Consider the following 25,801-nt stretch of genomic DNA (forward strand, 5'->3'; position numbering starts at 1 on the left):
TAATTACCCCCCCGACAATCGGGCTGCCACCGACTGAAACGGGCCCGACAATCGGGCATGAACGTCGTCTAGCGTGAGGTCTCACAGATCCACTCGGTGCCCAGCCGAGTGGCTCGGAGGACGATCGGGGGTAGCCCGACTCTTTTCAAACACGTTTGATATTTTCCTGGATCAGTACTTGTCTGGAAGACTGGAAGAGCAGCAGGGAACTGAGAGAAAATAGGTACAGCAGCCGCTGATAGATGCAAGTCTCTGAGCATACATCTGATGACTGAGTGACAGATCCATCTCTTTTTTTTCTCTCCACCTCTCCCGGCCTCTGCCTCTCACACACACACACACACACACACACACACACACACACACACACACACACACACACACACACACACACACACACACACACACACACACACACACACACACACACACACACACACACACACACACACACACACACACACACACACACACACACACACACACACACACACACGCGCGCGCCCGCACACAGACACACTTTTCATAGCGTCCGTCCGTCCATCAGGTTGTATCATGAATGATTGGGATTTAAATTAAAACTCAACGGCAGCGCATATCAAACAAACAGAAGAAAGACCGCGACCAGCACACATCCCAAGTAGGTGGGACGTTCGCGAACGAATCGAGTATTTTGAACGGCTCTTTGAAATGAACGATGGGATCCGGTTCGCAGTAGGGAGCCGTTCCTTTCTAATGAACAGTGGTGGGAAAATAGCCTACTGCAATCAATGTGGAAATACTCTGCCACAAGTAGAGGTTTTTGGAATGCTAATATACTTGAGTAAAAGTACAAACGTATTGGTATCATTCAACATTTAATTAATGTAGCCTACAGAGTACCAATAGTAGAAAGTAGGCAGAATGTCCTGTTTCACAGATTTTCCAATGAATAAAATGTAGAAAAATCTTTTGAAAATAGCCGATCTACAAGCTCACAATGCAACAATATATGGCAGAAATAAATGTATATAGGGTTGAAGTTATTTGTAATTATAATCAAAATCTACAAAGTAACTAATGAGCCAGTCTTTTGAACGGCTCTTTGAAAGGAACGGATCCCAGAGATCCGGTTCACTTCAAAGGACCATAAATCCCATCTCTAGGAGTCAAAGAAGTACACGCCCATCCTGATCTACAAGCTTACAACGTGGCACGGGACAGACACAGTTTGGTCTTGGAGATCTTGTTCTGGGTGCGCTACACAGTCATACGACTAATCATAAATCAGGCACCATCAGCCATGAGAAGGACGGAGCGGTGCTTTAGCGCAGGAGAGAGAGGGGATGTCAGAGTTGGATGTACATGAAACGTGTCAAGTGAACTCATATCGTCAAAATAGGACACAACTTCCATATTGAAGCTTTTTTTTTCGTTGCGTGAGGCGGTGTTGTGTGTTGAGTCAGTGGATAACGTCATGTGTTTGTATGTGCGTGTGCGTGCGTGTTGCAAAGCACAGCTCTCAGAACACCCCCCGTGGCATCTTGTATTCATTATATTATTTATTATTGCTGTGTGCGAGCCCGACTCAATCGGGATAGAATCCTGTAGCGTGCGGAGCGCCCGACTGTTCAAAACGGCTAGTCTGAGTCCGTTTAGATTATCTGGTAAAATAATCTGAAAAAATGATCCTGTAGTGTTTAATTCTACCCGATTCAGTCGGGCCCGATTATCGGCTAGTGTATGGCCAGCTTAAGGGAAGTTCACACCAAGCACTATAGCGATAACTGTCGTCATACTGTAGTTCTGCTGTGAACTCGTCAACTTAAGCTAGAACCTTTTTTTAAATAATATCTTTAGTTATAAAATATAGATTGCGGTATAATCGCGGTTATGCACTCCACACCGCGGTATGCATTACAACCGCGGTATGGCGGTATAGCGGTTATTGCACCCAGCCCTAATTGTGACCCACACTTCATGACCATAGGCGAGAGTAGGAAGGACGAGTGATCGGTAGATCAGAAGCTTTACCTTCTGGCTAAGCTCTATTTTCATCACAACATACAGTGAACACAGTACCAGCCAAGCAGTACCGCTCTTGCTGCTCCGATTCCCCGGCTGATCTCCCGCCCGGTCCTCCCCTCACCCACTTGTGAACAAGACCCTGAGATATTTTAACTCCTTCACTTGGGGTAAGGTCTCATTCCTTTGGAATCTTTCTCACTGAAATTCCCAATTTTACCCATTTGACTGCGAGGGCGGGGGGAAAACTTGACAGGCGTAGCAATAGTAACAATAGGGGTGCAGGACTTTTGCAACCAAATTCTCCCATGATGGTTCCTGTGACCAACATTTCAACAACAAATCTCGTACAGGGATCCCTGGCAAAAGAATATTTTAATATGGGTGGACAAATGCTGACAAAAACAGTACATATTAATTTGGGGCCTTGATTTGAAAATGTTTGAGAACAACGTTAGGAAGCAAGCCCAAATATGCAACTCCACTTTAGAAACAAGCCCAAAAGGACGTAACCCGCAACTACCAATATTTACAAGCAACTTTAAAGAAAAACAAGCCCAAAGTCGCTTATAATAAGCAGACATGGCAACACTGATAGCACAGGATGCTATATTGGAATCCGTAGGAGACGTGTGCGGAAGGAGCGCTTGTTTTCTGTGTTTTACGACAGAAGCGTGCCGTCTCAGGCGACCTTGATCCACGTGAGACACCACCGAGCGAGCTGTAGCGAGCGAGTCGCCCTGACGAGCGTTGCGAAGGTCGCATGAGCCAAGTGAACACAGCAGAGCGCTCCCGACCTCCGCTCCAGCCAATCCGCTTCACCCCCGTATCCTATACGGACTCCATTATCGCGCACAGCTATCCCTCCCAGTTCCGCACCTTGCTGAACAGGCACCATGTTTTTGGAGCACCCGGCCAAGCTGGGGGCACCGTAGTGGAATTGAAACCCAGTCGCAGCGGTGGTGAGCAGGAACTTCACCCCTGTGTCACCTGGCGGACCCCCTGTTTTACACAGCTTGTAGCAGTTTACACCTGTCATTCATCAGGCTTTTGACATGACAGAGCGCTAAGCCCTAGTTGTCACCAGCGCCACAGTAAATAAACCCTGGCTGCATACAGGGATTATCATTTTATTTATATATGACTATGAATATGCCTCCACTATTTGTGCACTGGTACTATCACTATGTATACACTGATATCTGATATCTGCTGCTACTCATTTGCACAAGCTAATCTGATATTCTATATCTGCTGCTATATACTGTATCTGCTGTAAGTGATGTCTCTCATTTACACAAAAGACTGTGATATTCTGCTTATACATTTTTTGAGCACACACAATGTATTTGATATTGATGGCCTGTTATCTGAACTTTTCCTACAGTATTATGCTCCTTTCTTGTGCTCCTTTCTCTCATCATGACTATATTATGTAATTGAAATTAGTCTAGCGTTCACTCTAGACCAGCGATGTGGATCTGAACTCGAAGCTGAATTTTGTGCCATCACGAATGAGTGATCTTACCGGCTCCCCCTGGTACCACTGTGAGTTGAACTTCTCCGCGCTTTTCAGGCTGAACGAGGCGTCCCGAGTCACGTCGTACATCTTGTTGTCAACGATCCCATGAGACTCTGGATACAAACCCTGCACAGATCAACACACGCGCACACACACGCGCACACATGCGCACGCACACACACACACACACACACACACACACACACACACACACACACACACACACACACACACACACACACACACACACACACACACACACACACACACACACACACACACACACACACACACACACACACACACACACACAAACAAACAAACAAACAAACAGAGACACATTTGAAGTGAGGCTCTTATATACACATTGACAACGGCAGACAGTGGCAATTGACTAACAAAGGGTTACAGTATCATGACCTTCTATCTTCTCTGTGTGTTAGATATGTGGCAGCCACAGGATTACCCAGCGTATGTTGAAAGAAAGCTGCGATAGCTAATTGCTTTAATTAAAGGCACATGTTCAAGCAGCAGAGGTACAATCATACTGGCTGCACAGAAACACATGTTAGCCATTAGGCCACAACAGGAGCCTCTATGTTATAATCAAGAGACAAAGACTGCAATAAGATGTCCTCGCATACACCTGAGAGTCTTAACGTTTATGGAAGGGAAATATGGGCACTCCAGGACTGAAGAACCTCACTGGAAAAACTTCAGGTAAACAACGGCACAGACTCCTGTGTGTAACCAATACACCAGGGTTCCCCAATTAGTTTTCCCCAAGGGCCGAATTATGCCTAGGGTTCCAAGCCAAGGGCCACAACATTGCAGGGGGCGACGGTGGCGTTCCCACTACTCCAGCGACAGTTTTCGTCGTTGTCGGGTGAAAATCTTGTATGTCCAAAACCGTTAGTTTTGAATTTATCATTTTAAAAATGATTTAAACTAGTGAAAACAGCCGATCTACAAGCACACAACGCCTTGCGGTGCGAGGCGTTGTGTGCTTGTAGATCTGCTGTTTTTACTACTTTTGTGCGACGGCCTTGTATGGTTTGCGAAAGAACGTACAAATTTGGAGATACGAGATTTCCACCCGACAACGACGATATACTAGTGTTGTTTCTGCTCTTATACCACCATTATTACTGGGGTTGGTGTGTGCCGGACAGTAGCCCCAATAGGCGGCCGCCTATTGGGGAACCCAATGTATACCCTATGTTATAATCAAGAGACAAAGACTGCAATAAGAGGTCCTGGCAAACACCTGAGAGTCTTAACGTTTATGGAAGGGAAATATGGGCACTGCAGGACTGAAGAACCGCACTGGAAACTTCAGGTAAACAACGGCACAGACTCCTGTGTGTAACCAATGCAAGTTTGACCGAGACTGACCTGACTGATGGCTGACTGACAGCCTGCTGAGCAAGCGACTCATGAATGCCACTCAGGTACAGTATGTCTGTCTGTCTGTCTGTCTGTCTGTCTGTCTGATTGATTGATTGATTGAAGACTTTATTAGAAGTTTGCATAGGAAAGGGTACAGTTTCATGACGGTACAGTTCACTGGTACAAGGTCTACTAAAAGGAGATCCATGAAAAGACTAAGCTTATTTCCACTGGAAACCATTGAAGTATCTCATATAACATTGAATGACAGACAAATAGAACACAGTACTATGCAGTAGATATGTAAAGAAAAACAAAAAAGAAAACAGTAAGTCTAAACAAACAGTATATACAAAGAAGGGGCAGGGGAGGGTAGGGTTGGGCTATTGTCAATCAGTATATAGCAGGGGTTCCCAAACTATTTTTGTCTCTGGACACCCCATAAATATTTTTTTAATCCGAGGCTCCCCTACATTATTATTTTCACTCCCAGCACCTTATATTTATAGCATTTCATCATTGTCGGGTGGAAACCTTGTATGCGTTGCGAGGCGTTGTGTGCTTGTAGATCTGCTGTTTTCACTAGTTTTGTGCGACGGTCTTGTATGATGAAGCAGGGCAAAAGACATACACATTTGAAACTTCGAGATACGAGGTTTCTGCCCGACAGTGACGATATTTGAGTAGTTATGTTGCGAGGAAAACGCTGAGATAATAGCCATTTTGGTTAGAACTGACTGAAAATAACTTTGTACTTCAAGTTTAAAATGATACTAAATAATATTTGTCCAAATAAATTCCAAATATTATCAAATTATCTCGCGGCACCCCTGGACTGCCGTCACGGCACCCCAGGGTGCCCCGTCACCCACTTTGAAAACCCCTGACCTAGACTGACCTGACTGATGATGGCTAACTGACTGACTGCTGAACAAGCGACTCAATGCCACTCAGGTACAGTATGTCAGTCAGTATACAGTAGGACTGTGTCTGCACTCTCTGCTGCAGCACCAACACGCCAAAATGGTGAAAGTGTCCCACCCATCTGACCACTTCGTTAAGTATTCCACTTTCTTGATTCAGTATTTAGATATTTTAACCATTTTAACTATGATAGATTCATCAAAAACACTGTCTTTTTTCTGGTGACTCATACTACCCCCCTAATACATGAGCTGGCCATGTTTTTTTTATAGCTTTTTTTCTTTTCTTTTTAAATACATTTTGTTGTGTTAAATATTTTTCATTTCCCAAGTTTTTTTAAAAATAAATGAAAAATGTATCGAAAAAAGCTCACGTATTTGGAGGGTAGTATGATTCACCAGAAAAGAAAAGGGTGTTTTTGATTAATTTATCATGGTTAAAATGGAGTTTGAAGTTACAATGGGTTTGTATAGGGGGAGTGTCTGATAAAATGTATATCAAATACCTAAAAACTGAATCAAGCAAATTAAAAACTGCCCAGGGTGTTCACAAAAGCCTGATTAGTCGATAAAACTACCAAATTATTTTTGAAAGTGGAATATCCCTTTAAACGATAAATCAATTTAATGCATTCCAGGTTGGATTAATGGGGCTAATATTATACTTCAAGTTCCCTATGTATCTCTGTCACAATGAAAACCTTTTTTCCAAGGTTTTAAAGAAACAATACCATGACATTTGTTAACATAAATCTTTTTATATTGTTATTTTATCATAAAGATCTTCATTTTAGGCCAATTATTTGGGGGGCCCACTTGCAATATCCTCATTCCTCAGCCTACTGGCTCACAGGTTGAGAATCACTAATTTAAACCATGCACATGAAACTGTGGTTTTGCATAGGCCTACCTGTTGCTATGTTTAAAATGCAGCGGTTGCATATGTTCTCCACCTGCACAAGAAGCGCTTCTGCTTTCCGTAGTGCCATCTGTCCATTGCGATTTGTAAATCATCCCATGAATATTTGAAATTGTATTTACGGTATTTTGACTGCACCTTTCCTGTTACTTGACTTGTGTTCTTCTCTTCTCTATTCTCTCTTCCTTTTTCTAACTCTGCCTGAGAGATGGGCAGTATTTGAAATACATGTATTTGAAATACGTATTTCCAATATTTCAAATACTGCCCATCTCTAAGCTCACAAAAGAAATCAGACACTCTGTAATTGAGTGTTTGTGACAATAAAGTTGATTCTGACTGGAAAGCAATGGCAGACATACCGTCACAAGGGTGTAATGATTAGGGAAGGTCTTTGTGGGGTAGGCAGGCCTCATGTAAGGGGTTGACGTACCACAGTTGCCTGAAAAATACATCACACAAATGGACAATCCATAGGACAATTAGGGAGTGTCGTACATCAGGATATGGCATGGTGTGAGGTCAACTAAAGGGCATTCCTCTCCCTGTCACTTACGTAACTTGCTGATGACTGGAAGGAGGGAGCCGTAGGCTTTCAGATATCCTGCCCTGAAGCCGTCCAAGGAAATCAGGATGAGAGGGGGCTTGGAAAACCTTGGGGGTGAAAAGAAAAGAAGAATATGGAACTTAACCACATGAACCGTAGCATCGCGACTCTGGGCTTGTCATAAAAGACAAACGTTTGGTGAAAATACGCGAATGTTCAACGAAAATAACTGATCTACAAGCTTGTAGATTGTCTATTGTCGATGAATAGATTTGGGGTAGGCCTGGTCAACTAAATATGTAGGGTTTAAGCCAGGTGGTGAGAATGGGCAGCATCACATCTGACCCCTTGACCTTTAACACTGGAGCTTCCAAGGGATGCTTGCTGAGCCCTCTACTCTACTCCCTGTACACGCATGACTAACTCACTGGCACTCTGGTGCCGGGAGAACAACCTCGCCCTTAACGAGTCCAAGGAGCTGATTGTGGACTTCAAGAGACTGCAGAGAGATCATGCGGCCATCCTCACCGATGGAGCTGCAGTGGAAAGGGTCAGTGAGTTCAAGTTCCTCGAGTACACATCGAGGAGGGGCTCAGACACACAACTGGCTCCGCCTGAAGAAGTTTAGAGTAGAACACCGCATTCTCAGGCTGTACTACAACATCTCAGTTGAAGGCCTTCTGTAAGGCTGTGTTATGGTATGTAAACTGTACTCCCCGAGAAAAGAAAATTATATGTATGTAAAGTATGTAATGTCTTACTGATGAATTGAGTACAATGGACCAGAATGGAAACAAGCCCCTGGGGCTTTTTTGTATTATCCTTTTAGCATACCTTTTGACTATACTATTTGTACTAGGTGTTCAATCAATCAATCAAAGTCCCGGAGGACACCGGTCAACTAAGGACATACCGTATAGACGGCTTAAACGGTTCATGTGAACAGACCGGGGTACTGTATGCATGAAGAGAAATCAAATAGCTCATCTCTAGATACTACACAAGTCTATGAGTCTATCTTTGGCTGCAGTTCAGAGGTAACGTGACAGCGTGCTACAGTAGTTGGTGTTGTGTAGTGGACACAAAGCGTCTCTTTGACTGGAGGAAAGTCAAGACGCTGCCCACACAGACACATGGACCCGTAGAGGAAGGGAGAACCACGGCTCAGATGAATCAAAGGCCTCGTGGTTCAAACGGATCTCTCCGTTCCACCCGAATAGAGGCATTTTCCCTTCCCTTTTCGTGGCCAAAATGCAGCGAAAACGCTTTGCACATACGTCACCGCCCACTCGGCCACAGTTAAAGGTTATGCACGCAGCTACATCCTGCTATATCTGTGGTTTTAGTCGTGAGGTTATCAAAATGCCATGGTTGCATTTCATGTCATGCCATGGTGTTTTTATGGACATTTGGATACATATTACATGGTTATGTTTTTACGAAGCTCTCATAACGTTACATTACGCTGTAATCACTGCTCGGACGTGTAATGTGCAATAAATACAAATGTAAATGTGAAAGTGTTGTTGTGGGAGAGTCTCTTATTAGCCTGTAAAGGCAAGCCATGCATAAAAAGGAGATTTAACTGAATTTACTGCCAATGAAGTCCCATAACACACACACACACACACACACACACACACACACACACACACACACACACACACACACACACGCACACACACACACGCACACACACACACACGCACACTGACGTCAGTCATTAACATAATACGGTGAAATTACACAAAGCACAGACAACATTCATTAGTTCAAAGATGTGTGAAGTCTCTCTGGGCCCAAAATAGCTTCAAGAGAAACCATACATTTGCTTTTCCAGACTGAGTCTGGGGATACACCCTTCCCCTTAAAGGAGGAACACCAATGCATGCACGCGAGTGCGTGTGTGTGTGTGTGTGTGTGTCTGTGTGTGTGTACGCGTGCATGCACACGCACGTTTTTACTATACTTGCGAGGACATCAACATTTTACGAATGGCAATTTTGCCATTTTGCCTATTTTATCCCGAACCCTAAAGCTGAGTTATACCTTCACTAGGGCTGTCACAATTATTACATAATTGTCTAATCGCAATTATTAACTATTTTTCATAATTGTCATAATTGTTTCCATTTTGAAAAGTGTTTGTATATTTTTTTTAAGTAAAACATTGTGGAAATAGCAGATCTACAAGCTCAAAATGTGACGCGTTGTGAGCTTGTAGATCTGCTATTTCCACTATCAATGTTATTTTTTTAAGTATAAAGTTGTCAAATATGTCAGTAGTTTCTTTGTATATTTATGTCATGTGTCATATCTACTGTACCATGTGCAACTTCAAAGCCTAAAAGCCAAACAGTAATGTAATTGTCAACGACAAAAACACAATTAAATCGTTAATCACAATTATTTGAGTGACAATTAATCTTCATGTAAAATGTCATAATCGTGACCGCCCTAACCTTCACACACCGAAAATAGCCGATCTACAAGCTCAAATCGTCCCCCCCAAAAAAGTGGTAGTAAAAAGTACAGTAATTCAAGTACCCGCACGCACGAACACCACTCCCCTTCACGTGCATCACACTTAAATCAGCACCATTAACTTTGCATGGAGACGGTGACATTCAGCTAAGCTAAACACAATGATGAAAACCCCAGACTAATGTACTGTATGTGGGCTGTTTCTGTTTTTCTTTCACAATTTAAAGAGCTAAACGGGACACAAATACAGCCAAGGCCATCAGACCGAAGACACAATACCACTGTGTTTTTCCTCCTCAGGTTACAGCAACAGTTCCAGCCACGAGATCTACAGTAGCTGGCTGATTTCCAAGGCTGGTGAGATTTAGGCATTTAGCAGATGCTCTTATCCAGAGTGACTTACGAGTGTAAGATCGGACTAAGCAGAGAACAAGGGCCGATACATACTCCACTTTTAGAGCTGAATTTATTACAGTTCGGTTCGGGGAGTCACAAAATCTTGGCTGCACCGAACAGCCGAATTAATGATGGTACCCAAATTGTCAAATATTACGTAAGAAAGAGGAAACATTGTGAAAATAGCCGATCTACAAGCAGTGCGAGGCGTTATGAGCTTGTAGTTCGGTTATTTTCACAATATTTATCTGTGGAACAGAATCAAACTAAATGTAATGCCTACAATTCCAAGTCCCCAGTTCAAATTCTGATTATTTTGGGGGGTGTCACAATACTGAAACGTTTGGGAACCCTTGATCTAAATAACATTTTAAACATGTCGTGGTCAAGCTCAAATCAAATTAACAAAAACATTTGAACAACAACAAGTAACCAACATGAATCTGCATGGTAAAATAAGCGTACGAGATCTACAATCACGAGACAGTGTAAAACCACCATCGCTTTTATACAACTAATTATAGGCAGCTATAATAAGTCAACGGTTAAGATAGGCAAGATACATTCTGAGAAAAGAGTTATGCACACCAGCAGGCAATGGTGCAATAATACTTTATGAGAGTTTTAACCACTTTGAACCTCAAAGGCATGTCATTACAGACGACAATTCAAAATAATAATATATTAAAACTAGAACTGCACTCTGTCGAGGTGCCAACTTGCGGCTTGTGCACAAGTAAGCCATACATGGCCTACTTGTGCGCCAGCAGAGCACGCCATGTGGTGTGCACCTCACATCCTGCAAGCAGTCTGTCTTCCTGTCTGTTGTAGGACACACTGAAGAGGGCTTTCTCTTGCCAGATGCTTCAACTCTAAGTTCACTGTTTATTTTACCATACATATCATATGAATTGTTTGGAATTGAGACAAAATCAATCTATGTTGATGATTTGTTAAGTTAATATTTATATTACTAGTAACAATATTGTAACTGTAATCGGCTGGGTATGTATGTATGTATGTATGTATGTATGTATGTATGTATGTATGTATGTATGTATGTGTACTATATGTATGCATTAGGGATGTAAAAAGACATTCTGTTAAATGTTGCAGAACAATAACAACTCCTATAAGGACCTTCTGTAAAATCAACATTTATATTATAACTATTAATAATATTATATTATCCCCCTATATTATGCTTAAATAAGAAATGTTTTCATTTCTGGCCAAAAGGCTAATTTTAGATGTGAGGTGGGGGGCTCAGAGTGTTTTCAACATCTTAAAACCGTCTTTGTTTTGGTGAGTAGATATCTATTTTGACTATTTACTATGTACGGATTTCCAAACGAGGAAAACCTCTTCAATGAGAGCACTTCCAGACCATGAATCAAATTTTTAAAGGGGTGTGGCTAGCGATTCAGGGTCTGGAACCAGGCTACCATCCGATTACTTTGTAAATGTAAATCCACGGGGACAAGCAACGCTGTGCATACATGTACTGTATGCATGCTGCTCACTGGGGAGGTTGCTTGTTGTGCTCTGACCATAGTGATATAAAAGACTGTCTGGCTAATATCATGCGACTGTGCACTGTTGGAGGTGTTGCACTATTATCGGTACGGGTGAAACTCGTCCAGTGAAAAAGTTTCTGCTGTGTTTTTATTTTATTTTACATTTTGATAATCGACTTTGATCTCCCGCTGGCCTACTGGTCCGGGCGCAGACCACTTAGGCATTGCCACATAGGCATGGATGCCTGGCGGCGTTGCCGGTTTGATTCCCGATCCGGACGACCATTGCCGCATGTCACTCCCCGTCTCTCGCCACAATTTCCTGTCAGTCTACTGACCTATCAATAAAGGCATAAAAGCCCCAAAACAAATCTCAAAAAAAAAAGAAAGAAAAAAAAAAAAAAAGGAAAAAACCAATTAACCAGTCTGCTTGAAAAGTAGACCTAGGCATCTGTATAACAGCAGCCAGCCAACAGCAGACAGTGCAGAGACATAATTGCCTTCCTTGCATGCATTAACAAGCGGCCATCAACTACTTACTAGCATCAGCTGGACACAGACACACACAAACTCTGCAGTGCTCAAGTGACTGGAGTCTGTCTCATTTCTCTCCAAAAGCCATTGAATATGATTGAAAATGAAAATGATGATGTTGTGGCATCACCAGGAATGCTGGTCCTTCATTGGCTGTTAATGATGATGTTGCCAGAAATGCTGGTCCCTGAGTGGGCTACGGGCTTAAACACACAGAGTTACCCTACCTACCTTCCTGCCTGCCTACATACCCAGCTGAACGCAGTACTTGCACGCTCTGCTGGCGCAAGTAATGAAAGTTTCATTGACTTCCATTGAGAACGGAAACGATTTTTCAAATGCTTCCTCAAGTCTCTGCAACGGTAGCGCTGTAAATGCTTACAACTCCTCACACCATTCATTTTCAGTGGTGTAAATAAGTCTTACTGTCAATTAACACTTTGCCGTCCGAAATAGAATGGTGGTTGGTAGATTAGCCGTGAAATTTCTATTATTGTATTGTGATCTGAGACATAATATTATGTTTATAAACATGAGCCCGCCGCCCCTCCTTCTTGGACAGCGCCGTTGTTTTTTCTTTCTTTTTTTCCCCAGGTCATTAGCTCACCGTGATTTTCTCGATCTCCGTTGGGATAGAGTGGTGGTTTTGGCCGAGCATCGATCTCCCCGTGCGTTTCGCGTGCGCGATCCGCGCGCATAACGATCCATGCATATAGTCCAGGAGTGACTGAACAGTCGATGTGTCCACTTTGGATAGCCTAGCACCTAGCACTCCAGCTCTGCTAGTGCTAACGTCCAAACAACAAGTGGGTGGGAGGAAGGAAGGCTGAAGAAGGAAACGCCATGAGAGTCACTTCTGTTCATGTCAGACCAGCCATGAGCTATCAATGCACGAGTGGTGACTAGGGAAGGTTAGACGATCGCCGATTTTCCGATGAAAATCATTTATTTCGGTAAATACGGGAAAGTACGGGAAAAGACAATTGGCTGCCCCTCCCCCCCTAGGAAGTCCGATATAGTACGGTTTTAATATTAAGGGGCTCCCCGTGGCTTGGAAAGGGTTAAAGACCTATCTAGCTTGTTGCATAGCCTAAATGGAAATTCAAAATTTGAAAGATTTTAGAAATGACAAGCAGATCATCTTACGATCGAAATTTTCAGGAGGTGAAGTAACAGAATGTTCTGCGTTTGAAGTTTGTGGAAGAATTGTCTGCCTCGAAAGACTCCATTCATTGGCATCCGTCAGTCTCGAGAGACTATGGAGTCGCGCTCTGGATAGGGGCCGTTCCGCTTCCAGTGCAGCGTTGGACATGACTGAATAAGCCTATGCGGGATTTGCATTTCCTTCCGCACTTCACACAGGGGAAGACTGGTGCTGGTCTGTCTGTTTGGCTTTGGGCCACAAGCTTTTGCCGCAGTCTCTTCACCACGGACTGCTGGGCCAGCGTCTCTTCGAACCTGAAGAGACCGACCTCAATGGTCCGTCTCCAAGCCGTGCGATCTGATGCTGCAGCTTCCCAGGTGTCCAAGTCGATGTTTAGGGCCTTCAGATCTCTCTGTAGCGCAGTTTGGGTCTGCCTACGGAACGCTTTCCCTGAACTAATTCTCCATAGATAGGAGATCCCTGGGAATCCATTCATCTTCCATCCTCACTACATGACCAAGCCAGGGCATGCGTCTCTATTTCAGAGTGCTGTACATGCTAGGGATTCCAGCACTCTCCAGGACAGTGTTGTTTGGCACTTTGTCTTGCCAGCTGGAAGGCATTTAGTTTGCTTTCTTGGGGTGCGTGCAATGTCCATGACTCACTGCCATACAGGAGGGTGCTCATGACACATGCTCTGTAGACCTGGATCTTGGTTTGCTGTGTCAGCTTGCTGTTGGTCCACACCCTGTTTGTCAGCCTGGACATGGTGGTAGCTGCCTTGCCAATCCGCTTGTTGAGCTCCTGGTCAATCAATACAGAGGGAGTCTGAGATTGTTGAACCCAGGTACACAAAGTCGTGGACAACCTCCAATGTGTAGTTGGAGATTCTGATGTTTGGTGGTGAGTCCACGTCCTGTCCAATGACCTGGGTTTTCTTCTTGAGAGACTACCAACCTAGAAAACTAGAGTTCTGCATAAGGCGAGCCGCCTGGATCATCGTGTTTCGTTCCGCTTAGGCATGGCCTGAGTGGTAGCGCCATCTGGTGGACAACTCGTTTGGTGAAGTGTGGAGATGATGGTTTGGAACGGATTGAAGCTCTTATGTGGTGTGGAGACGCTGGTGACGCTTCAGATGCCCTAACTGACTAAAACCCTTGTCACACTGTTTACACTGGAAGGGTTTTTCACCAGTATGGACACGCTGGTGATTCTTCAGGGTACCTAACGCACGGAAACACTTGTCACACTGTTTACAGATGAAGGGTTTTTCACCAGTATGGACACGCTGGTGAATCTTCAGGGTACCTAACACACAGAAACACTTGTCACACTGTTTACAGATGAAGGGTTTTTCACCAGTATGGACACGCTGGTGATTCTTCAGGCCACTTAACTCCCTGAAACCCTTGTCACACTGTTTACACACAAAGGGTTTTTCTCCATTGTGGATACGCTGGTGCTTCTTCAGATCCCACGACACACTGAAGCGCTTGTCACACTGTTTACAGACGAAGGGTTTTTCTCCACTGTGAACACGCTGGTGTATCTTCAGAGACCCTAACTGACTGAAACCCTTGTCACACTGTTTACACACAAAGGGTTTTTCTCCAGTGTGGACACGCTGATGTGTCTTCAGGTGACCTAACTCACTGAAACCCTTGTCACAATGTTTACACACAAAGGGTTTTTCTACAGTGTGAACATACTGATGATGTATCTTCAGGTAACCTAACTGACTGAAACCCTTGTCACACTGTTCACACACAAAGGGCCTTTCTCCAGTGTGGACACTCTGATGTGTCTTCAGGCTACATGAGTGACTAAAACTCTTGCCACACTGTTTACACACAAAGGGTTTTTCTCCATTGTGGGTACGCTGGTGTGACTTCAGACCCCACAACACACTGAAGCGCTTGTCACACTGTTTACAGACGAAGGGTTTTTCTCCACTATGGACACGCTGGTGATCCTTCAGAGTCCCTAACCTACTGAAGCGCTGGTCACACTGTTTACACACAAAGGGTTTTTCTCCAGTGTGTATACGCTGGTGTCTCTCCAGTTCACTTAAACACCTGAAATCCTTGTCACACTGTTTACACAGGAAAGGTTTTACTTTGGTGTGGACAATCTGGACATGCTGTGTCAATTCCTCAAATAAACCCTTATCACATAAAGGCTTTTCTTTCCTGTGCAAGTCATCAAAAGTTTCTTTACTTCCGGCTGCGTTGAAGTCCTCGCAAGATCTTGGTTTGTCTGTGTCTCCTTGTTGCTGGCTGTTTGTCCCACAGGAAGATGAAGGCAGCTGTGCATTGCCCATCATTTGACAGAGGTTGTTGTGGCAACTCGTCATGTTTTCATGGAGGGTGGCCCGAGACGTGAAGGCATATGCTAGTATATTCTAGTATATTCTCTGTCAATCTCTTTCTCCCCTCTATGTCTCTACAGTATATCCCTGCCTCTCCGACTCACAGTAGACGTCTGTAATAACTTATTCTTGGTCGTACAAACACTAAATGTGACGTTTAAAAACTGTGTCATAACTTATTCAGGTCGAACCAGAGCTCTGGTCTGACGTCACACAACACAAACCATTGACATCATTCCTAATAACACCGATTTGCACATCTGACAGTTGTAATTCATCCATCTGTGAATTTAGTTGAATCATTGAATCAAGTTGATGACCAAACACGGAAGTAAAGGCAGCTGGCAGAGCAATTATTAATTTTATTTAGTAGCCGGGTAATAAGCGGGATAACATCTCGCTCAGCAGTCATTATAGAGTGATAGGAGCATTATAGAGTGATATGCCACCTCCGCTTTGCGTCGGTGGCATATCAACCTGTCGGTCTCCTATCACTCTATAATGACTGCTGAGCGAGATGTTATCCCTTACTTATTTTATCTTTAGATGTGTTGTTTTCTGTTGTTCTGCTTTATTGTATATATATATCACTGCATTGTCTGTAAGGACGCCGAACAAAAATAACCTTTACTCTTATGTAACTGTACAAAAGACAATAAAGTACAACCTTGAACCTTGACCCTTGACCTATAAAGTTTTGGTATAACATACTGGTCTCGCCTTTCAGAGAGCCCAAAGATTTCATGTGGGTGTTGTTGTTGTTATTTATATCAGGTCGCACTTGTTGGTGGTGATGTCACCAAGAACGCTGCTCCTCATTGGCTAAAGGCCCTGCCTTTGTACTGTCAGAGAAAAAACTTGGTATATAAAGTTTTTGGTCTTGCCTTTCAGCGAGCCCACAACTAGAACTGCACTCTGTCGAGGTGCCAACTGTTGTGCACAAGTATGGCCTATACCTATAGTATGTCACCAATATTAGGCCCATATCTTGGAATATCCATATATGAACATACTGTGTTAGTCTCATGTGGTCTATGATGTCAGACATCTATGATGTCATTCATCTCCATATTTAGGAAAAGTAAAATTTGTAATTAATTAATTTAATAATAATACATTCATTAATGAATACATTTATATAAATTAAACTATAATATATATAACTAAATATCTCTTATGTCCCGATGAAGCGTGTCGATTTGACATATGGCCCAAGTGTGTGCCACCAAAACTGTGGGAGGAGTAGTGCTGCAAAACAAAGTTTATCTGGAAAGATGCATGATGGATGGAAGGAATTAAGTCAGACTACTAGTACTGTAGTCTGGGCAACCACACAAAATAAAAAAGGATCTACGTCTCTTCTTGATTCTACTGTATGCGCGTTGTGAGCTTGTAGATCAGCCATTTTCAGCATTTGCCGTACAGCAAAGTAGATAGGGCTAAAGTGGTTAAATGAATGATGTCAGCACCTAGTTTCATATGAATAAATATACAGATGCTTGAGATTTCATTTCCTTCCTTCTATTTGTCAGCTCACTGTCATCTGTTAAAGTGTGTTGTCAAATGATCTGTGGTTTGTCAGAAAGTGTCGCTCTAAGTTCCTTTTATTGGTTTCTTTCTTCCTATTTAACGTCCCATCTGCAGTCGTTGCAGATGAGAGGAACATATTTAATGAACATATTTTCCATCTGACGTGACAAACCATAATTCTCTTTCCATTCTGCGTGGAGATTGCGTCATCATGTTCCTGTCTCGTGATATCTCTCGCTCTGAATTCCGTAAATATTTATATAAATTATTTTAAGCCTTGAACCAAGCCATCCAGGTTCCTGGTGAATCATGATTCATGACCATAAAACATTTGATTCTGTGTCCAATTTGAATATTGAATTATATACAACATTTAAAAAAAAATTGACACTCAAAGAGCCTGGATGGCTTGGTTCCAGGCGTAACATAATTGAATTAATTGTTTTTCTATCTGTGGCTCCACAAAATGGCTGCCAATGCTATGCCCTATAATCGATTCATTGCTCGGTTTGGTTTTAGTCCACCAAGACATTTACAGTATGCTTTTTTTCCACACTGAATTAATAATTTCTTGAATGATTATGAGCACAACACATCTGCTGTAAAGTCCAGATAGCCTAAATCACTATAATTCTATCAGTCTATATATATCAACAGCCACTATAGAACATTTTCCCAAGCGCTCCCCTGTAGAGAGCGCCACCGCCATTTCTGCGGTGTAAAAAAATCAGCCAGTAGTGGAGTAGAAGTAAAATTATTGAAAATGGGAAATACTCAAGTAAAGTATACTAAAAATTGTAAGTACAGTACTCTACCGAGTGTCGCAGTAGGATCCGTTTCCTTATTCAAACCTGACGCTGTTTAGATCTGCGGATCCATTCCGGATCTTCTTCCTAATTCAAATTGTAAACGGCTGAGTGTGTCCAAAATACACAACCCTGCTTTAAGCCCTATAGTCTGTAGTGCATCAGTGTCCCTTGGTTAGGTTAATAGCTTGAATATCCGTATGTTCTGTCACGCGACACATCATAAAAATCAGTGGTAGTGTCACCCTGAAAGTATCATCATGAAAAGCACATGAGGTGTTTATGTTATCTTAATCGCTACACATTTCTCCAGTGACAGAAATAAAACATGACATTACCCAGGCGGACATTGTGGCTGTTCAATGTCTTCACACGTCTCCTCTAGCCAGGATTTCCCGCCAACTGTAAGAGAAAGTTTTAATGAGAGCAGGAGCACATACAGTACAGTATTTTCATCAGGTATCAGAGATACCTGATGAAGGTTGTTTAGACCGAAATGTTGCAGCCTAATAAACTACTCCTGTGAGTGAAGACAGTGTGCGGGACATTTGTTCTATTGTTGCACTGGTTGCCTGCTCCTACGCACCTGTCCTGGTAGGTGTGCAAAAGGACCTTCCTCTAGAAATTCTAAATGCAGACTGCACTCTGGAGAAATGTTATTGCAACTAAGGATTCAAACGATCTCCCTCTTGGGAGACCAAACATCTACCTCTCACCCAAACGGAATCCTGGCCTGGCCAGGGGAGATGATGGGCTTATGAGCTTCAGTTATATTGAATGACAGTTTTACTCATTGTAAATACGTTAGAGATTGCAGTTTTTAAGTCAGATTCACAGCATGTGATGACCCTCATTCATAGACAAGGTCTAAAAAAAGAAATAATAATAATAACTTCCTCTTAACTAGTTTCTAGGTCTGTCCGTAAACATGTGATCGACCATCTGACATGTTCCATCACAAAGGTACAGGATTTAGGAAGTGTGATGTCCAGGAAGCAGACCAGACCGAGACATTTACATCATCAACATCTCTGCATTGTTGCTGTGGTAACATAAAAACATACCATATGCTTGATTTTATAGAGCGTTGATTGGGGAAAATATCTGGAGCTCACAACCCGTCACATTGCGTTGTGAGCTCGTAGATAAGCAATGCTTAGTGTTGTATGTGATTAATGTACGGTAGTGTCTGCATGCATGTCCAGAAAGAGACACAGCTTTAGAAAGCAGATTTTTTATTTCAAACTACAAAGAAATGTGATTCACAAAGAAATATGCTTCCATGTGTTTTCTTTGCTATTCAGACTTGATAAAAATCAAATCTGATTCCAATCTAGAAGATAGGCATTGGAGTTGGGCTGTCAGTCTGAACATAGCCTTAGAGCAGTGGTTCTCATTCTCAATTTTCTTAAAGGGGTAATTTTTTGTGTGGCTTTTTTCATGTTTTCCTGACCTCAATTACACCCCAAAAAAACATTCAACATTCAGTGGTTTTTCTGTAATCTGTAGTTTTTGGAATAATTAGGCTAAGTGGGCTCATTTACCTCTGGATGTACGCTTCATCATCCAGGGGAGGATGTGGTTGTAGGTGAGGGTGAACGCAACAACTGAACTGGTAAATGGTAAACGGTGCATTGGAACGATAGAAACACAGTGGAAAAAAAAAACATTAAAGGTGATACACCCTCCCCTACAACCACATCCTCCCCTGGATGATGATGCATACTGTATGTCCAGAGGAAAATTAACTCACTTTTCTGAGCCTAATTATTCAAAAAACTACAGATTACAGAAAAAACGCTGAATGTTGAATGTTTGATGTCATGTTATGTCCCCTTTAAAGTTAAGGACCCCCAAATTGATATCTGAAAAGGTTTTGTGCCAGGCAGCCCCAGAAGAGAAAATGTATGTAAAAAAAAAGAAATTAAGATTATTCAAACTTATTAATATTTTTCAGAAATGTTAAAAGATTGCCATCTTAGGGGGCCCCTTGGAACCCCTCCGTGGTCCCCTGGGGGTCTCAGGAACCCACTTTGAGAACCACTGACCACTGAGGTTAAATGGGGACGTGGTGGAACCCGGGGGCCGGTGCGTGTACGGTATGTGCGTGCATGTGTGTGTGTGTGTGTGTGTGTGTGTGTGTGTGTGTGTGTGTGTGTGTGTGTGTGTGTGTGTGTGTGTGTGTGTGTGTGTATGTGTGTGTGTGTGTGTTACAGCTTGCTTACCTTTGCACACACTGTTGTAGTTAACGCAGCAGTCCCCTGTTTTCACACAGTCATCAGAACAGGAGCAGAGGCTACTGGACAACCTCTCTTCTCCACAGCGGAATTTGGAGCAGCTCCAGCGCTGACCTGGTGGGAAGACGGAGAGGAGACGCAACAACACACTGGAATTTAATGGAGTGGAAAAGAAGGGATACACAATGAGCAAATCCTGATTTATACCTAGTCGCTTGCTGGGGTAGCATGCTGTAAATAGCAGATCTACAAGCTCACACCGCATCACATTCGTGATGCGTTGTGAGCTTGTAGATCTGCTATTAACTGACCATGACAACGGCATGGAACGAAGTATAACTGAGGCTTAAAGCTTAGTTATAATATGTACTATATTAGAACGACAGGCAGTGAGTGATGCAGTACTGTAGTACTGTACTGTACATTCTACTGTACTTGGCAGGAATTGCTCTTGGCAGAGAGAGAGAGAGAGAGAGAGAGAGAGCGCTGCATAAACAGTTATCTTTACTTCATTGTTCATCTTTTCCTTTCCTTTCCTTAGAACAGTGGTTCTCAAAGTGAGGTCCGGAACACCCAGGGGTCTCCCCAGCTAAATTACCGATAGTTAGAAACCAAATGGGCACTTAAATGTGGTCTATAACTCTGAGAGTAGTGTACAAATGGAACCAAATTAATGGACCCTTACAGTACATGTCTGTAACTCTGAGAGTGTATAAATGGAACCAAATGGACCCGTAATTTGTACACCCTCAGAGTTATAGGGGTCCGTGGCCTATTACTGAATAGCAAACTTGGGGTCCTTGAAATGAGAGAGTTTGAGAAGCACCTAGGAAACGGTGTGAACGTGGAGGGCGATATTCCTGTCCTGTAACGTGTGCCAAGTAAAATAAGTCACACCAGGACATCAAGCACAGATTCATCCTTGTTTCCACAGTATTGGGCAGTGGTGTAAAGTAACTAAGTACATTTACTCAAGTACTGTACTTATGCAAACTTTTTAGGTTTTTAATTTGCTGGGGTATTGCCAGTTTTCAGTACTTTAACTTTTCTTTTGTTTAGTTTTTTTTTAACGTTTTTCAACAATTATACTCTGACAATTAAAGACTCTGACCTACATATAAGACAAAATATAAAGTACTTTTACTTATACTCCACTAAATCTCAGAGGGAAATATTGTATTTTTACTCCACTTCAATTATTTGATAGTAACTAGATTTAGATTATTATTACAAAACATACAGTAACCACTTCAGCCTTATATACATTTTGTCCATTTGGAAATAGCCAATCTACATTTGACTACTTTTCCCACCACTGGTATTGGGTAACATGACAGCTGCTAAATATGTGATGAAACTACTTCCTTGTGACTCTTATTGACTAAAGTGTCTCATTGAGTTGTCCTTCAAATGTCAACGCAGCACAAATGGAAATGTTATGCTGTCCTTTGACACCCTGGGAAATAACAATGCTGTTTGTGTCTCTGTTGGCTGAGCCAACTTGGCTCACACAATATGCTTACACATAACATTCTGTACTTTGAAAGTACGGAAAATCTATAGAAAGTAAAGCCTTGCCCCCTTGGTGTGACATGGCCTTAAAAATGCGTTGTAGCAAGGAGCTGCGACTAGTTGCATTGGTGCGGTTTGGCCTTTAATTCAACTCCGAGTGCACAAATGGAACACTGAGAAACGCTTTCTCAGGGTTTTGATATAATATAATATAATATTTTTGCTGTCTAAAAAAATATAGTGGAAGTGTTGTCTGGACTAAGAGACTACTTTAATGAAGTGCAGTAACACACAGTCACACCTGGGGGTCGACATCCTGAACTTGTTCCCCCGACTGCAGCTCAGCTGGAATAATTGGAGATGACATTCCCTTTTACCATTTCCATGGTAACTAGTGTGTGTGTCTGTGTGTGTGTGTGTGTGTGTGTGTGTGTGTGTGTGTGTGTGTGTGTGTGTGTGTGTGTGTGTGTGTGTGTGTGTGTGTGTGTGGGGGGGGGGGGCATGGTTTATCCACCTCTTAGCTTTTTTGACCTCAGTCATGACTCATGCCATTCCAGTCACAAGACAGCTTCTGTAACCTTTAACCACTTAAGCCCCCATTTCACACGTCGTTATATGATGGTGTCGTGCAGCGACAATAACAGATCTACAAGCTCACAACGCACCACATTGCAATGCGTTGTGAGCAAATCGATCGGCAATTATGTTTGACATTTTTCACTTATAATGACATCATACGGTAATCAAAATAGAGACGCCAGCTTGAAAGTGATTAATTTATTGCAGTCTACTGTTACTTTTTAGGATTCAAATTCGAAGTAGCAAAAGTAGTAGATCTACAACTTGCAGATCTGCTACTTTTGATGCTTTCGTGTGATGTTATAGTCCGTTAATTTACGAAAAAACTCAAAAAGTTAGAATAGGCCTATGGAGAGGAGCGTTCTACCCGCCAGCGACGATATAAAGTATAGTACTCGTACCACTGCTGCTGAGGTTAACGCTTAAGAAAGCACCTTACAATATTGTATGATGCTGCACTATTTTCTGGGCAGTCTGCCACACTGCCCAGAAAGTAGTGGATTCCAGCATACAGAGTTGCACTTGTGACGCTTTTCCCGGCAACAAAGGATCTTCCTGTGTAATTAAAACAATCAGGAGAGGAAGTGTTTAGGGGCACTGTTGACAGTAACAACCCGTTTCTGTGTATCATCACTCACACTGCCCCTGAGCGCTGACGCAGCACTGACCAGAGCCTTTCTTCAGCACATCAGGGACAGACATCACCCCAGCAGCCACAGCATGTTCAAAGCACTGCTGCGCCCTCCACCTCGGCAAGCCATACCGGAGTATCATGGGCCCTAACAAGAGGCTGTGGCAGAGTTCTTATCTAGCAGCTGTCAGGCTGCTGAACACAACCTAAGATTGTCGCCTATGCTTAATCGATTTGCACTATACTGATACACATTTAATGTGTTGAGGACTTTTGGACTTCGGACTTCTAAGCAACATGATACTGCCATGCACTATATTGAATGCACTTCATGTGATTTAGGACCTCTTTGAATGACAAGATACCGATTTTAACATGCTGCTTTTTCAGGCTTATTGTGCTCATTTAGTTTTCCATTCTTTGCTTCTAATTATTTTCTTTTGCTCCTTGAGCTGCAAATCTAAAAGCCTGCATAAACAAGAGTTTCACCTCACTGTTACCTGTAATTGTGTGTGGTGACAATAAAGGTGATTGATTGTTCAATCGATTGATTGATTGATTGATTGATTGATTGATTGATTGATTGATTGATTCTCACTCGCCATCCATTTTGGGGCAGTGGATCTGTTTTTATGAGTAGTAAAAGTTTAAAGTAAATATCCAACTTTTCATACAAACAAAATAATAATGTAGGCCTATATTTCTTTTTTAAATGCACACATAGTACTAGCCCGCTTATATAATTCAGAATGTATTTTAGTAAGTTTGGACCCCGGGAAGACACCAAAATGTCTCTTTTGGGGCTCCAGCTTGAAATGTTTGGGGAAGCCCTGCTTTGGCATGTCAGTGTTAGTTACAGTATAGAGTAACACGTTTGTGTATCACTCACTGCCTCTGAGGAGGGAGCAGAGCAGATGGGAGCGCTGACACAGCAGCAGCACACTGACTAACATGTTAGTGAGAGGTCTCTGTCCTCAGGCCAGTCAGTCAATCAGTAGCGTGGTTTGGACCCAGGTCAAGTGGACAGTCAGTCAGACTGTCTAATCCAACAGGTAAACACGCTTGCATCAGCCTTCTACAACGCCAGTGATTCTCAAAGTTAGACCTCCCAGGGGTCCTTGAGGGTTTTCCAGGGGGTCCCCAGCTAAGGTAAATGAGTGAATGTAGCACCAAAACTGATTTACAAGCTTAGAAGGATACTGAATAAAACATTTTAACAACACCCTTGCTGGTCACTGGCACAAAATATTTTCATCCGCATCAGCAGCCAAATACAATTTGGCGTTCCTTGACATGAAAAACTTTGAGAACCACAGTTCTACAACAGTGCAGTACATACAGTATAAGATCTGTGAGCAAAGCACAAACCTCTACTTTATCATACAAACTTCAGCTTAAAACCACTTAAAACCCTATACTTCAGCTGACCGGGGTCCCCCAGGAGTCTATACTTGGTCGCGTAGATTTTCCCCTCTACAGCAAAGCTCTTTGCCAAAAATAACCGATCTACAAGCTCGAGCCATCTGCGATGTTGTGGATCGGCTATTTTCACAGAATGTTCGCAGTAATGCCCAGAGCAGGGACACCAGGGTTGATGTGATTAAGATCTGAATACCTGAACCTGCAGACTAGTCCCTACCTGTGTTTGTCGAGGCACACTGGACGAGGAGAGACTGATCGTTGAAACCGAGAAATATCCAAAGTTGTATGGCACACAATCCCGTCATTATAAAAAACTCTCCCAAAAAGTTAGCCATAGCTACTGTAGATTGTCTATTCAGGTGAGAATCAAGTTGCCTGCAATACACAGGTATTTTGTGGTTTTGTGTGTGCACACTGGCTTTTGTATATGCACAGTGGCCGAGGTTTTGTGTGTGCACAGCTGGCCAAATTCCAATGTCCTCCCTAAAGGCTTAAGCCCCGAACCCTCAAGTCCTAACTGATATCACCTGATAAGTGCTTGAGTGTGAGAGGCTGTAAGGGCTCACATGCTCATGGACGCAAACGCACATTCAAGTCTGTGAGTCTGACTTAAATGTGCGTCTTACTTAATATACAGTCTTACTGTATGTTGTGGGTATATAATGCATTATTATAAACGCATTTATAATTCATTATTATGTACTTATAAGGTAATGTAACACTTCGATATATACATGAAAAATATAATTATGCATAACAACTTTTATACTTTATGAAAAGTATTATAAGCGCTGGTCATAATGCATTCTAATTTCAGCGGAACAGCACATTATAACTACCACAACGTAGTCAGTTATGAAGTGCCTTTTTATGTTTAAGTTGTTATGGATGTAAAACATTTACGAGTGCTATGAATCGCTAAAATTGAATTTGCTTTATTAATGTGATTATAATGCGTCATACCAAACACACTATGCTCATCTGGTGGCCATGACTAGTGTAGTAAATACCAGCTATGGCAGTGGGTGTGGGGAGAGGTCCCAGCGTAGAATGTCTGGCCTGCATACCACACCCCGCCCCAGCTGTTGGGGCACAAGCTTAGCCCACAGTGACCACCAGCATGTCCTCTGTAATGGAAGAGGGGTGTTTGGGCACGGCGGGGGTTTGCAACAGCTAAGGACGGAGCACCGACCGACACCGACCGCATGCCCACGTTCCCACCAGATGGAAACCATAGTAGTCAGCCTCCTCCGGGAGCGCAAACATTCGCCTCCCTCTGGAAAAGCTCTTTAAAAGGCGCTACGCGTTTGAATGATGTGTTGTTTTGAGCGGGGAAA

General features: G+C 42.8%; 1 protein-coding gene across 2 annotated transcripts in view; it reads right to left on the reverse strand.

Moving 5' to 3' along the window:
* enpp1 (ectonucleotide pyrophosphatase/phosphodiesterase 1) overlaps window positions 1-25,801 on the reverse strand; it is a 75,980-nt gene that overhangs the window by 40,873 nt on the left and 9,306 nt on the right. The window contains exons 1-6 of one of the 2 annotated variants that reach the window (XM_080743979.1): window positions 24,682-24,853; window positions 20,309-20,434; window positions 18,422-18,485; window positions 7,314-7,411; window positions 7,120-7,199; window positions 3,533-3,652 (exon numbers count right to left, since the gene is read on the reverse strand). In XM_080743979.1, coding sequence (XP_080600105.1) covers window positions 3,533-3,652; window positions 7,120-7,199; window positions 7,314-7,411; window positions 18,422-18,485; window positions 20,309-20,434; window positions 24,682-24,799 — 606 coding nt within the window. In that variant the 5' untranslated portion in view covers window positions 24,800-24,853. Of the gene's footprint in view, window positions 1-3,532; window positions 3,653-7,119; window positions 7,200-7,313; window positions 7,412-18,421; window positions 18,486-20,308; window positions 20,435-24,681; window positions 24,854-25,801 lie in introns of those variants that run through there. The other variant, XM_080743978.1, reaches the window with a different exon arrangement.

This window comes from Nannobrachium achirus (genome assembly GCF_963921795.1).
Source record: "Nannobrachium achirus genome assembly, chromosome: 16".
NCBI lineage: Eukaryota > Metazoa > Chordata > Actinopteri > Myctophiformes > Myctophidae > Nannobrachium > Nannobrachium achirus.